The sequence below is a fragment of the Plasmodium sp. gorilla clade G2 genome (genome assembly GCF_900097015.1).
Source record: "Plasmodium sp. gorilla clade G2 genome assembly, chromosome: 13".
NCBI lineage: Eukaryota > Apicomplexa > Aconoidasida > Haemosporida > Plasmodiidae > Plasmodium > Plasmodium adleri (nom. inval.).
Window position 1 is genome coordinate 737103 of NC_041705.1, and position 13380 is coordinate 750482.

Genomic DNA, 13380 nt, shown 5'->3' on the forward strand with positions numbered 1-13380 from the left:
ATTATATGATTATAGAATACACCTTTGTTTGTTCTTAAATAAGAGACTATATTTTTTTTTTTTTTATTTTGCATTAAGTATTTCTTTCATTATGTATAAATATTAGAAGAGAATCATTTTTTTATAATGAAATGATTTAATAAAAAAAGGTTAAGAATTTTTTTATCCTATACTAAGAAAAAAATGATAGCAACAATATTTTACATGATAATAAATATATTAATATATATATATATATATATAATAAAAAGTAATGATATAAAATAATTTTTTATATTAAAATTATTTTTATTTTTTCATAATTATATATAATATATATATATATATTAAAAAATATAATTATTATAAAAAAATAAAAATATATATATATTTTTCGTTTTATATATATATAACGAGCAGGAAATAATAAAAAGAAGAATATTATAAATATATAATATATATATAATAATATATTTTTATATATATGCATATTTATATTTATTTCATTGGGAATATACAAACATTTTAAAAAATAAGTTATAGGAAAAATATAATATGCATGTTATTTATTTTTTTTATAACATATAATAATAAATATTATATTATAATATTGTCCTTATATAATAATTGTTTTTATATAAATATATATTTTTATACTTCTACTGATAAATTATATATATAAAATAAATAAATTTATTTATATATATTATATATATATAATAAAACAAATTTTTTTTTTTTTTCCATTTATTTATTTTTCTTTTGTTCTTATCATTTAAGGTATGACTTATATATTTGTATAATATTTTTATAAAATTATGAAAATATTATATTACAAATTTTTAACATTTTATAAAAAAATGAATATTTAGTTTATATTCTTCTTATTATTATTATTAATATTAATTTATATATATAATATAGTATTATATATTTTTATTAAAAATGAAGAATACATCAAACTTATTTATATTTATATGTTCAAAATGGAATTGTACAATTTTTACGATTTAAAAAAGAAAAAAAATTAAACCATTAATTTATAATATACATATATATATATATATATATAATAATATATTTTTTTTTAATAAAGAAATAAAAAAAATAATATATTTATATAAATCCCACATGAGTAGATAGAAAAGTAAAAAAAAAAAAAAAAAAAAAAAAAAAAAAAAGATGAAAAAGAAAAAAAAAAACAAAGAAACAAACAAATCCCTTGAACATTTTTTGATATTATAATTTATATGTACAAATATAATAATATATATGTATATATATTTTTATACGTTACATTTTATTTTATTTTATTTTCCATTTATAATTTTTTTTTTTTTTTTTTTTTTTTTTTCTTTTATATTTTGAGAAATTTTATGTTATAAATTTTTTTTTTCTTTTTCTTTTTTTTTTTTTTTTTTTTTTTATTTCCCTTGTCATGTTTTTTGTACACCCCTTGATGTTTTATTCTGTTTAGTTTGTTTTATTTTTATTTTTTTGTTTGTTTGTGATTTTAAATTGTATTTGGGGGGTGAATTATAAAATAAACAAAAGAAGAAGGAATGATAAAATTTTTCATTTTAAGAAAGTTTTTTATATCATTTTAAATGAATAAAAAATATATTATATGTATAATATATTTATGTAATAATAAAATGATGGCAATATATATATATATATATATAATAAAATAATCTAATCTATTTTGTTATATGCATAATTTGTTTTCTTTTAAAAAAGAGAAAAGTGCACTTAATTGATATATATATATATATATATAATATATATTTTTTTTTATTTATGTGTTTATTTTCCTATGTATGATTAATTTTTTATTTATTATTTTTTTTTTTTTTGTTCAACATGATATATGATAGATGTATGAGATATTATTTAATTGGTGTTTACTTTTTTATTAACTTATCAAACATATATAGCACATTTATTAATTATAATGAATGTGATTTTTCTTTTGATGCACCAAAATTATCAGATGTATATGACAAATATAATGGTGTAAGGGATATTGAAGAAAGTGTAAAATATAGTAACTATTGTGAAAGTTTAGAAAGTTTTAATTCAGTAAAATCATTTTGGTTATTAAAATTAAAATCATTATGTACAGAAAAAACATCTATATTAGATAAATATGTTTTTAATAATATATGTAGTCATAAATATGAAACTCCACATATAAAAATAAATGGTTTATCTGTTGGAAAAGAGTTAGTTAATTTAGAATTTGTGTGTGCTCATTTTTTATATAGTAATAAACGTGAAATAATTAAATGTATAAAAAGTAATTCTGTAAAAAATTATTTAGATACTTATCATATTGCTTTTGATTTATCTGTTTCTGAAGATTTATTAAAACATTCAAATGATGTACCAATATTATTAAATTTAAAAGATATAAATGGTTTAACTTTAACTAAAAAAATTATAGATGATTCAGTATGTAGAATCCATTCAAGTGTTCATACAATTATGAATAAATATGATTATTCATTATTAAAAGTATTATCAGGTTTATGTACTAAATTAGGATTTCATAATCAATTTATTATTACAGATAATATACATCCATTATTTAATCCTTTTAATAAAAAAATACCATATAGTTTAAGTTCTTTAAATTTTAATATACAAAATACTTCTATATATTATTCTAACTATGAATACCTTCTATATAATATTAAATTAACTGATGTCGAATATATTCTAGGTTCATACATATCACCAAGTTCTCTTACTATCAGTCATAAGAATAACTCATATGTTACTTGGATAGGATTAAATAAAGATAATAGTATATATAATAAAAAATTTGTAGAATTATATAATACATTAAATAAAGTGAAATATATAGAAAGAATTGTACAATGTTATAGTAGATATACATCGAAATATTATGAAGGTACCATAAAATATTTTTATAAATATTTACCAGAAAATAAAAAAGATGTTATGCAAAACAATCCAAATATATTTATATATCTAATTAATAGTATATGTACAAATATAGCATCTGTTCATAAATGTGTTGAGAAAATCATATCATTAGATGGAATTTATGATTTATATTTTAAAAATTTTATGATAAATTTTATATATTATAATTTATCTTGTGTATATAATTGTAATCCATTAGATTTAGGAAAAATTATGAATGATGAACATATATGGGATATATTAGTAAAGTATTTTTCTAATTATTATTTAGTAAAATATAAAAAAACAAAATCAAATAAAGAAATATTATCTTCAACCATGAATCAAATAACACCTAATGATGAATTTTATAAAAATTTTGATTTTGATTATATACATAGTGGAAAATGGAGAACCGAATTAAGTTTAGACGATGAAGAAGCTATATTAAAACCATCAGATGATGTTATAGAATATGAATTCTATAATTATACATTCCATTCATTAGATTTAGGTAGTTATAGTTTTTTTATATTAAAAAGTGAAATAGAAGAAGACAATATATGTAAAATAGCATCATTTATTGAGTACAATGGAAAAAAATATGTTCATTCGAATAAATATATTGTAGACTTTTTTAAAAAAAATAATAAAAGAATGCTCTCTCACGACACAACATCGGGTAGTACAAATGATGTGAATAATGTGAATAATATGAATAATATGAATAGTAATAATAACAATAATGAGGATGCTACAACCAATGGAATTAACAACAACAATAATAATAATAATAATATACAAGGTGGAGATAAAAATTCCACTGAAAATCATGATGAAGAAGATAATCATCATGATGATCATTTTGATGCTTTCAAAATTTTTGACGACTTTTTAGGAGATGATAAACAACAGGGTGGTAATTTTATAGATATTTTTAAAAATAATAATTTTTTTAATAAAAATAAATTACTTGAACATTTATATGATGAGGATGATGAAGAAGATGATGATGATCATCGTTATCATCGTTATCATCGTTATCAAGATAAAGATTATGTTTTTGATATTGAAAAATTCAAAATACCAACCAATGTAGGTGATGTATATCCTTTAAAAGAAGTTTATACATTAAAAGAATTACAAGAAGTGTATGAAATCCATCCATCTTTTAACGATTCAGATGATGAAATAAGATATCAATTTCTTAAAAGTGATTTGTTTGGAAAAGATGTACATTTCACTGTAAAAGATGTACCAACAAAAGTAAAGGATTATTATAAATATTATTATGAAATAAAAAAAAAAATAAATAAATTTGATAAAAAAAATGATTTAAATCATTATAATACATTAAAAAAGAATTATAAAAATGATCCAAATGTATTTTCAAAAGTTGATATTAAATTTGCATGTTCAAAAAGAGGAACATGGCCAATACGTCATGTATCTGGTAGATGGATTTCTGATGTATTATGTGAAGCATATTTTGTTCCACAATTAGAATATAATCATTATTATGCTGAAAGAAAATTTAAAAATAAAGACATGAATAACAAAGATAATAAAACAATACAAAATATATTTGATGTTAATTTATATACATTAAGAGAACATACTAGATTAATTGGTATTGAATTTGAAGATCAAGAACCATATAGATGTGCTATAAGTTATTTAGGAGATGAATCGAAAAAAACCATTTTGCCAGTATCAGCAACATATCTAATTAATATAGCTATAGGTTTTTGTGCTTTACATGGTTTCAAAACAGTTTGGCTAGCTGATTCAGCATTTGATATATATACGAATATATATTTAAGATATACATCCATTTTAGAACAAGGAAAAACATATTATGAACAAACTAATTTCGAAATATATGGTCAAACAAGATTAGTAGCACAACTAGAATATATAGCATCAGGTATGAATGTTGATAATAATATTATAACATCAGGTATATATAAAAATAGATATAATTTGGTTAGTTATCCAGGGGTAGATCTAAAATTTCAATTATTAATGACTAAGAAAGTTAAAAATATAATTTATAATTTAAAATTTGATTGTCATGATTGGACATATAAAGGATGTTCAGAATATTATCCATTAATGAAAAAAAAAATGATAAAACAAAATACTAGTACAACAAATAATTATAATCACATAATATTAAATGGTAATTATTCAGATATAGAAAAAGAAAAAATGTATGAGTGTTCATTTATGCATGATCCAATGTTTATTGAGTTAAATAAAATGTTTCCTAAGGAATGTACCTATGGTTCTAGAATAGGTGACTGTCATAAAAAGGTTCGAAAAGAGATACCATGTTATAATGAAAAAACATGTAGATATCAAAAATATATATATGAACAATTTTATAAACCACATAATAATATTAATTTATTAAATGAACATTTTATAAAAGTCTCAGAACAATTAACAAGATTGTCCAGACCATTTTATTTACAATCAATAATATCATTAGAACATGATATACAAATGAAAAAGGAAAATGGTGTAAATACAGATTATGATGATATTATTTTATTTATTTTAAAAAATTCGGTCTTTTATGTTTCATGGGTCACATCAAGTGAATACTGGAAAAGAGCAATACATGTTCAGGATTCCAACTTATTGTTACCACCAAGTTACAATGAGAAAAATATAAATAATAAGAAGGAATTATTTTGTCCTGTTGCATATTCACATGAATTTATTGGTCACATGTTGGTACAATATATGAAATTTCCAAATAAAACATAAAAAAAAAAAGAAAAATTAAAAAAAAAATAATAAAAAATTAAAAAAAAAAAAAAAAATTTGAATTTTGTAAATTAAAAAAATAAAACCTTTTGTTAGCATAAAAATGGCATTATCATAACATAAAAATATATATACAAAGCCATTTTTTTCAAAAAAATTCATAATACACATATAGGATATATATATATATATATATAATATATATGTTTTATTTTATATCCTTATTTAAATTCGTTCGTTTGTTTTTTGTAGTAAATTTGTAATAACCTTGTTTTGCATATGCATCATTTGTACATATGTAGATAACTATATTACAAATATGGCACACACACATATATATATATGTTAAAGGATTTTTTTTTTTTTTTTTTTTTTTTTTTTTTTTTTAATCTTATTATAATATATTGTTACTGTTTTATATGCTTTTATAATTTATTTCATATACATATATATTATGCCATGTTAATCTATATGTATATTTTGCATTTTTATTTATTTATTTACTAATATTAATTTTTTTTTATAAATTTCATGATTCCCTGTATTTGTTAATATATATTATATATATTAGCATTCATATGTCATTTCATTTATTACTTTTAATTGTATTTTTACCTTTATTTCATTTTTTTTTTTTTTTTTTTTATTATTCAATAATTTCTTTACATAGTCTTAATTTTTTTTAAAACAATACTTGTTTTATTTTTTTTTATTTTATTATAATTATTATTTTAAAAATATTATATAAAAGAATTAAAAATAGATGTTCTAAATATTATTTTTTTTGTTTGTCTTTTAATTGACTTTCATGGATAATAGAGACGGTTAATCCGTTTTGTTGTAGTTCTACAAATACAAAAAAAAAAAAAAAAAAAAAATTGAAAATTAATATATGAAAATATGCATATATTATATATAATTTGATATATAATGTGTGTATTACCTTGACAGTATTTTTCTGCTTTTGATTTCCATGTTGATAGTATAAGAGCTTGACCTGTACTATGAGCTTCAACTGTTATGGTATGAGCTTTGGCTTTACTTATTTGACCAACAACCTTTACAATAACATCAGTAACATAGGTAAAGCTACAATGAGTAAAAAAAAATATATATATATGTATATATATATTTATATATTTACATTTATATATTTTATATTTTGTATTTTACTTGTGAATATCATCATTGTATAGAATTACTTTCCACGCTGATGTTTCCTTCTCTCTCTCTTTTTTTTCATGCTCATCCGCTTCTTTTATGTTGTCCTTTTTTATTTCCTTAATTACATTTCTGTAAAAAATTATATGAAAGAATATATAACAAAATAAATGTTATATATATATATATATATATATATGTATATATTTATTTATTTTATTCTTTTTATAAGATTCAAAGAAAAATCCTCTTAACCTTAATTTTTTTATTTTTTCAAGATTGAAATTCTTCTGGGAGTAAACAAGACTTGGTCTTTTTTGCAGCTACCATTTCAAAAAAAAAAAAAAAAAAAAAAAAATATATATATATATATATATATATAAATATTTATATATATTAAACACTTGATGCTTATCATATGAAGGGGTCGTTAAGTTTTCTCTATTATATAAAAACCATATAACATATATATGAATATATATAACATTTTGATAGCACACCTCTCCTGGGAAACTTATATTTGTGTTCTTATTAACATTATTAATTCTAACACATGAATTCATAAAATTCAATGGACAATTTTTATTTTTTATGTTATATGAATGTGTACATTTGTATATAAGTAATAATAGTAATATAATACACAAAAAAAAGGGTTTTAAATATTTAAACATTTTTAACCCATTTAATATCTTTTAGATAATATATAACTTAAAATAAACATACAAAAAAAAAAAAAAAAAAAAAATATCAAACAAACAAAAATATATATATATATATATAGATAAATAAATAATAGTAATAGTAAAAAGGAACCACACACACAAAAACAAAAAGAATAATAAATAAATTATTATTATCAACTAGTATTTCTTATATAAATGTATAAATCATTTTTAATTATATTTTCCTAGAAAAAGTATTTTAGTAACATTTTAAATTAAATGAATAATTACATTTATGTCATATTTTTAAAAATCTTTCCAACCATATGTAATAATAATAATAAATTGATTACAAGATGATCAATAATATTTCAAAAAAAAATATATTAACATATAAGTATTATTTTTATATGTAATATCCATCATAACACAAAGAATATTTATTCTTCATACGCTACACATAAATAATATATCTAATCACTATTATGGAAATATTAATATATATATATATATATATATATTTTTAACCATCAAATTTATTTTTTTAATTTGATATAAATATTATATATATATATAATATAATGTCACATATATCTATTATATATTACATACATTACATGAAAAAAAAATTTTGTCAATTTTTTTTTTTTTTTTTTTTATCTACTCCAATTTTATAATATATATATATATATATATATCACCATATAGGGTTAAAAAAAAAAAAAGAAATTTATTATCAAGCAATGATTTATGATAATTTTCAAATATATTCATAAAAATAATAATTAAGCCTAAATTTATGAAAGAAGGTATAATATGCCTTACCAGAAGGGCTTATAATATTACATATATATATATATATATATATATATATATTACATTTTAATTTATGTGTTAATTTTTTTTGTGATATTAAATAATTAAAAAATTTTTCACTCTTCTATATTTATCTCATAAACGCAAAATAAGGAAATACAAAAGTTTCTTCCGTTTCCATGTCATATAATATGTTCTCCTTTATTTCATTTTATTATTTTTTTTTTGTGTAATTAATAATTTTTATAAAATAGTTTTTGAAGTGTTTGTATTATTGTCCCATTTATACATATTAATATTTAATTTTTTTTTTTTTTTTTTTTTTTTTTTTTTTTTTTCCACACAAATTATTAAATGGCTGGTCATCATTGAAAGAATGGAATACAAACTTGAATTTTTAAGCTATTTACTTATTTTTAAAAAAAAGAATGAAAAGATATCAAAATTTGATGAACAAATAAAGACATGTATTAATATATTTGAAAAGCCAATAATAAATGAAAACGATTTAAAATATCTTTTTGAAAGGAATATCTTGGATATCAACCCAGGTGTCCGTTCCATGTGTTGGAAATTAGCTTTAAAGCATTTAAGCTTAGATTCAAATAAATGGAATACAGAATTAATTGAAAAAAAAAAATTATACGAGGAATATATAAAATCGTTTGTCATTAATCCTTATTATTCTTGTGTAGATAATAAGAAAAAGGAATTTGTTAAAGAAAAAGAAAATAAAACAAAGGATAAAAATATAAAGGATGAATATATTGAATACAATATTCATAGAAACAAAACATATTATAATAAAGATGATTCATTATTAAAATTACAAAATGAAAATAATAATAAACACATGGATTATTTAGAGGATGAAAATTATTCAAGTATGGATGATGAATGTTCAGAAGATAACTGGTTACATTCTGAATTGTTCAGTCAAATAAATAAAGACACCTTTAGAACTCGACCAGAACTTTCCTTTTTTAATTTAAATCCACAACAAACTATTAACAGTAATATAAAAATATTAAACAGTTTAATTAGTACTGAAACATTTGATGAAGAAGAACAAAAAGAAAAAAAAAAAAATAATTTGGAAGATACAGAAGGAGAACATATTCCTTACTTAGTAAATATAAACAATGTGAATAATTTTAATAATAATGAAACAATTAAGTTTTATAATAAAATAATAGATAACAAAAATAATACTCATGATAAAAAAGTGGAGAGGAGTCAATTAAAAAATGACAAAAAAGAAAATTCCAGTGATAATAAAAGTAAATGTGTTGATAAGGATAAAAATATATGTGATAGTAATGATAAACATATATATGATAATAATGATAAAAATATATGTGATAGTAATCATAAACATATATATGATAATAATGATAAAAAAATATATGATAATAATGATAAACATATATATGATAATAATGATAAACATATATATGATAATAACGATAAACATATATATGATAATAACGATAAACATATATATAATAATAATGATAAACATATATATAATAATAATGATAAAAATATATATGATAATAATGATAAAAGTACATATCTTCATAATAATTTATCAAACGATGAAACCCAAAGCAACAAGAACCTATTTCCTGAACAATATAAAAATAAAAATGTCTATAAAAATGATAGGCATACTTTTTCAGAAGTATGTGATATAATAAAACCAAAAAGACATTACGATTTGTTATGCAGGATTTTATTTATCTATGCTAAAATTCATCCTTATGTTAAATATGTTCAGGGTATGAATGAAATATTAGCCCCATTGTATTTTATTATATTTAATGATCCTTTATGTAATTGTTCTTTACAAGGAGAAGCAGATACTTTTTTTTGTTTTCTTGAATTAATGCAAAGACAGAAAGATGTTTTTTGTGAAGGTCTTGATAATACAGATGATGGTATTAATGGCAAGTTAAAGAAGTTTTCCCTTTTATTAAAAATAAAAGAATATGAAATATGGAAAAAATTATATATTTTAAAAATAGAAACTCAATATTATGCCTTAAAATGGATATTGTTATTATTAACACAAGAATTTGATATGGCTGATACTATAATATTATATGATCATTTTATTATTAATAATAATGAAAATTTTATTTTATATATATGTTTAGTTATATGTAGTAAATTAAAAAATTATTTATTATGTGGTAATTTTACCGTGAACCTAAAATTATTACAAAATATTCCTCCTTTTGATCCATATGAGATAATAAATGAAGCAAAATATTTAATGAATTCAGATATCGAAAATAATATTAATATAACCGATATATATAATGAATATATTAGTCAAAAGAAAAGGAATAATGCTTTACAAAATATTAAATATGATGAATCTTCTCTTGAAGTATTAAATGAAATTCAAACGCCATCAGACCAAAATGATAGCACATTAAATAGAACAGCAAACCTTATTACTAATATAAAAAATAAATTTATTGTTCAAAATATTAAAAATTACATTACTAAAAAGAAAATTGATCTGACCAAAAGGTTTGATGAAAATATCCATGAAGAATAATTAAAAAGGGAATACCAAAGATGTTTGCTTATATATTTTATATATTTTATTGTTTTGTGATAAAAAAAAAAAAATATATATATATATATATATATATAATAATAATAATAATAAAATGAATATCAAAAAGGAATATATGTAAAATTATTTTAAATATATTCCGAGATAAAAATGTATATATAAAAATTGTATATTATTTATATATTTTGTTTTATTTTTTCTTTATTTTTTTTTTAAAGTGACATGGTAACAGATACATATATATATTTCTACATATGTGTGCTATGTATTGCATTCCTCTTCAAAACATTTTAATAATATATGATATAATTTTGTGTCCACTTGATTAATAGTATTAATATTTTCATCACTTATTATACATATTTTTCTTGAATAATCATATTTTTCCATTTTTATAGGAATATGATCCGTATTATTCATAATTACCTTTTTACGATTATTTTTTTTTCTTTTTCTTTTTGTGACATATTTGAATTGACAATATTTATGATAAGATTTTTTGTTTAAGATGAAATATTTATTGACATTATATAGAAAGTTACATAACTTGTTTTCTATATTTAAATTGATATTTTTATTTTTATTTTTAATATCAAATTTAGCTGACAATATCCAATGGTCACTAAATTCTTTTCCTTTTTTCTGTGTTAATATATCTACACCATAATTATATACTTCTTGAAATTTTAAGTATATTCCGTTTTTATTTATAAATTTAAATATATTATGAATCATATAATTATCTATAGATTTGTTTTTTTTGAAATTATTAAATTTTTCAACTATTATATCTATAGGGTTATATAAAGACATTAATTCATATATATCTTTTTCATCTAGAAAAAATGATTTGACTAGAAATATATTATCTGTTAAACCAAAACAATAATTCAATCCATTAACTAATGTATTATTTTTGCGATCTACAATATTATATGTTCTTTGTAATTTGTAATGAATATTTTTATAAAAAAACATGTCTTTCATTACAGCATGATTATTTAATGTTATTAAATTCTCATATAATTCTTTATTTTCATATATATCAATATTAAAAGTACCAATAATAAATATGGAACTGTTTTTGAAAATCATGGTAGATATATTTTTTTTTTTTTCCTCATTTAATATATTGTTATCATAAAGATTATTATTATTATTATTATTATTATTATTATATATATTATTATATATATTATTATCATTTATATTATTATCATTTATATTATAATTATTTTTGTCGTTTAATTCTTTTTCACTTTTTATATTTCCATCTTTATATTTTATATATCCTCTGGTATTTTCTTTTCTTCTTTTTAAAAATTTGCGATTTTTGTAAAACAAAAAAAATATATATATTTTCCAAAATATTTTTTTCATAAAAAATACTAAATCTTTAATGTTACTTATTTTATTTTGAGTACTATATAAATCAAATTCAAGTGAGAAAAAATATAAATGATATTTATTATCATAAATTAATTTTATTAATTTTATAACCTTCCTCTTAAATATAATATCTGATGACAAAAACATAAAATCATAATATGACAAACGAAATAACATTTTAGTCCAACAAATATATAAACCACCATTTCCATATAAATAATTTTGAACAGTGTAATATATTTCATTTAATAAATTATTACACCAAGGGATATTATCTAGCATTATAGTATGAGTATATTTTAATTTATCAAATAAATATTTTTGATATTTTCCATATACAGATCTTAAAAATATTAAATTATATTGAGTACATAAAGTTCCTATATTTTTACACCGATTCTCATTATTCCTGCAATTTTCATAAAATCCAAATAAATGAGGATTATATCTAAATATATCATTATATAAATAAGTATTTAAAGAAAATATACTTATACAATTATAATATATATTATTCTTATCTTTTGATATTGTTTTTTCATCTATAGGATATATAACATTCTTCTTATATCTTATATTACCAATGTTTATAATATCTTCTTTTTCATCCTTACTAAGACATGATACTTCACTTAATGATATATCATCTATGGGTTCATCATAATTACTAGTTAAATTCCTACTATGTGAAGAAATCATTGAATTATTATTTGATATCGATAATGATTCTTTTGAGCTTAAATAAGAATTATTACTCTTTTCATAAATATTTCCTATATCATTTTTATTACTATCATCATAAAGTTCATTTGTTTTAAAATTCTCATCATCACCGTTTCTTTTTAAAGAATCACACGCTTTTCCTCTTCTTATTCCCTTTTTTTCATGATACAAAAGATTATATTTTTTCTTTATATCTTCTAACATATTATTTAGTTCTTCATATTTGCAATCTGTGTAATCAGAATTAGATGAAAGAGATTCTTCCGCTACCTTAAAATATTTTTTTTCGCTTTTTTTCATCTTCATTTTGATAAATGCATTATATGAAGGTATAAACACAAAAAAAAAAAA

At 18.5% G+C, this 13380-nt stretch overlaps 4 protein-coding genes across 4 annotated transcripts; 2 read left to right on the forward strand and 2 right to left on the reverse strand.

Moving 5' to 3' along the window:
• Window positions 1-1860: 1860 nt before the first annotated feature.
• On the forward strand, window positions 1861-5685 carry PADL01_1318900 (rhoptry protein 2, putative; the record flags this gene model as incomplete). Its single annotated transcript, XM_028683729.1, has 1 exon — window positions 1861-5685. The coding sequence occupies one exon, from the start codon at window positions 1861-1863 to the stop codon at window positions 5683-5685; it is 3825 nt and encodes a 1274-aa protein (XP_028539878.1).
• Window positions 5686-6460: 775 nt separating this feature from the next.
• Window positions 6461-7520, reverse strand: PADL01_1319000 (ATP-dependent Clp protease adaptor protein ClpS, putative; the record flags this gene model as incomplete). Its single annotated transcript, XM_028683730.1, has 5 exons — window positions 6461-6531; window positions 6629-6774; window positions 6859-6978; window positions 7102-7169; window positions 7347-7520. The coding sequence occupies 5 exons, from the start codon at window positions 7518-7520 to the stop codon at window positions 6461-6463; spliced, it is 579 nt and encodes a 192-aa protein (XP_028539879.1).
• Window positions 7521-8703: 1183 nt separating this feature from the next.
• On the forward strand, window positions 8704-10896 carry PADL01_1319100 (TBC domain protein, putative; the record flags this gene model as incomplete). The annotated part of the gene is made up of 1 exon (XM_028683731.1): window positions 8704-10896. One exon carries the CDS (start codon window positions 8704-8706, stop codon window positions 10894-10896), a length of 2193 nt encoding a protein of 730 aa, XP_028539880.1.
• Window positions 10897-11178: 282 nt separating this feature from the next.
• Window positions 11179-13335, reverse strand: PADL01_1319200 (conserved Plasmodium protein, unknown function; the record flags this gene model as incomplete). The annotated part of the gene is made up of 1 exon (XM_028683732.1): window positions 11179-13335. One exon carries the CDS (start codon window positions 13333-13335, stop codon window positions 11179-11181), a length of 2157 nt encoding a protein of 718 aa, XP_028539881.1.
• Window positions 13336-13380: the final 45 nt, after the last annotated feature.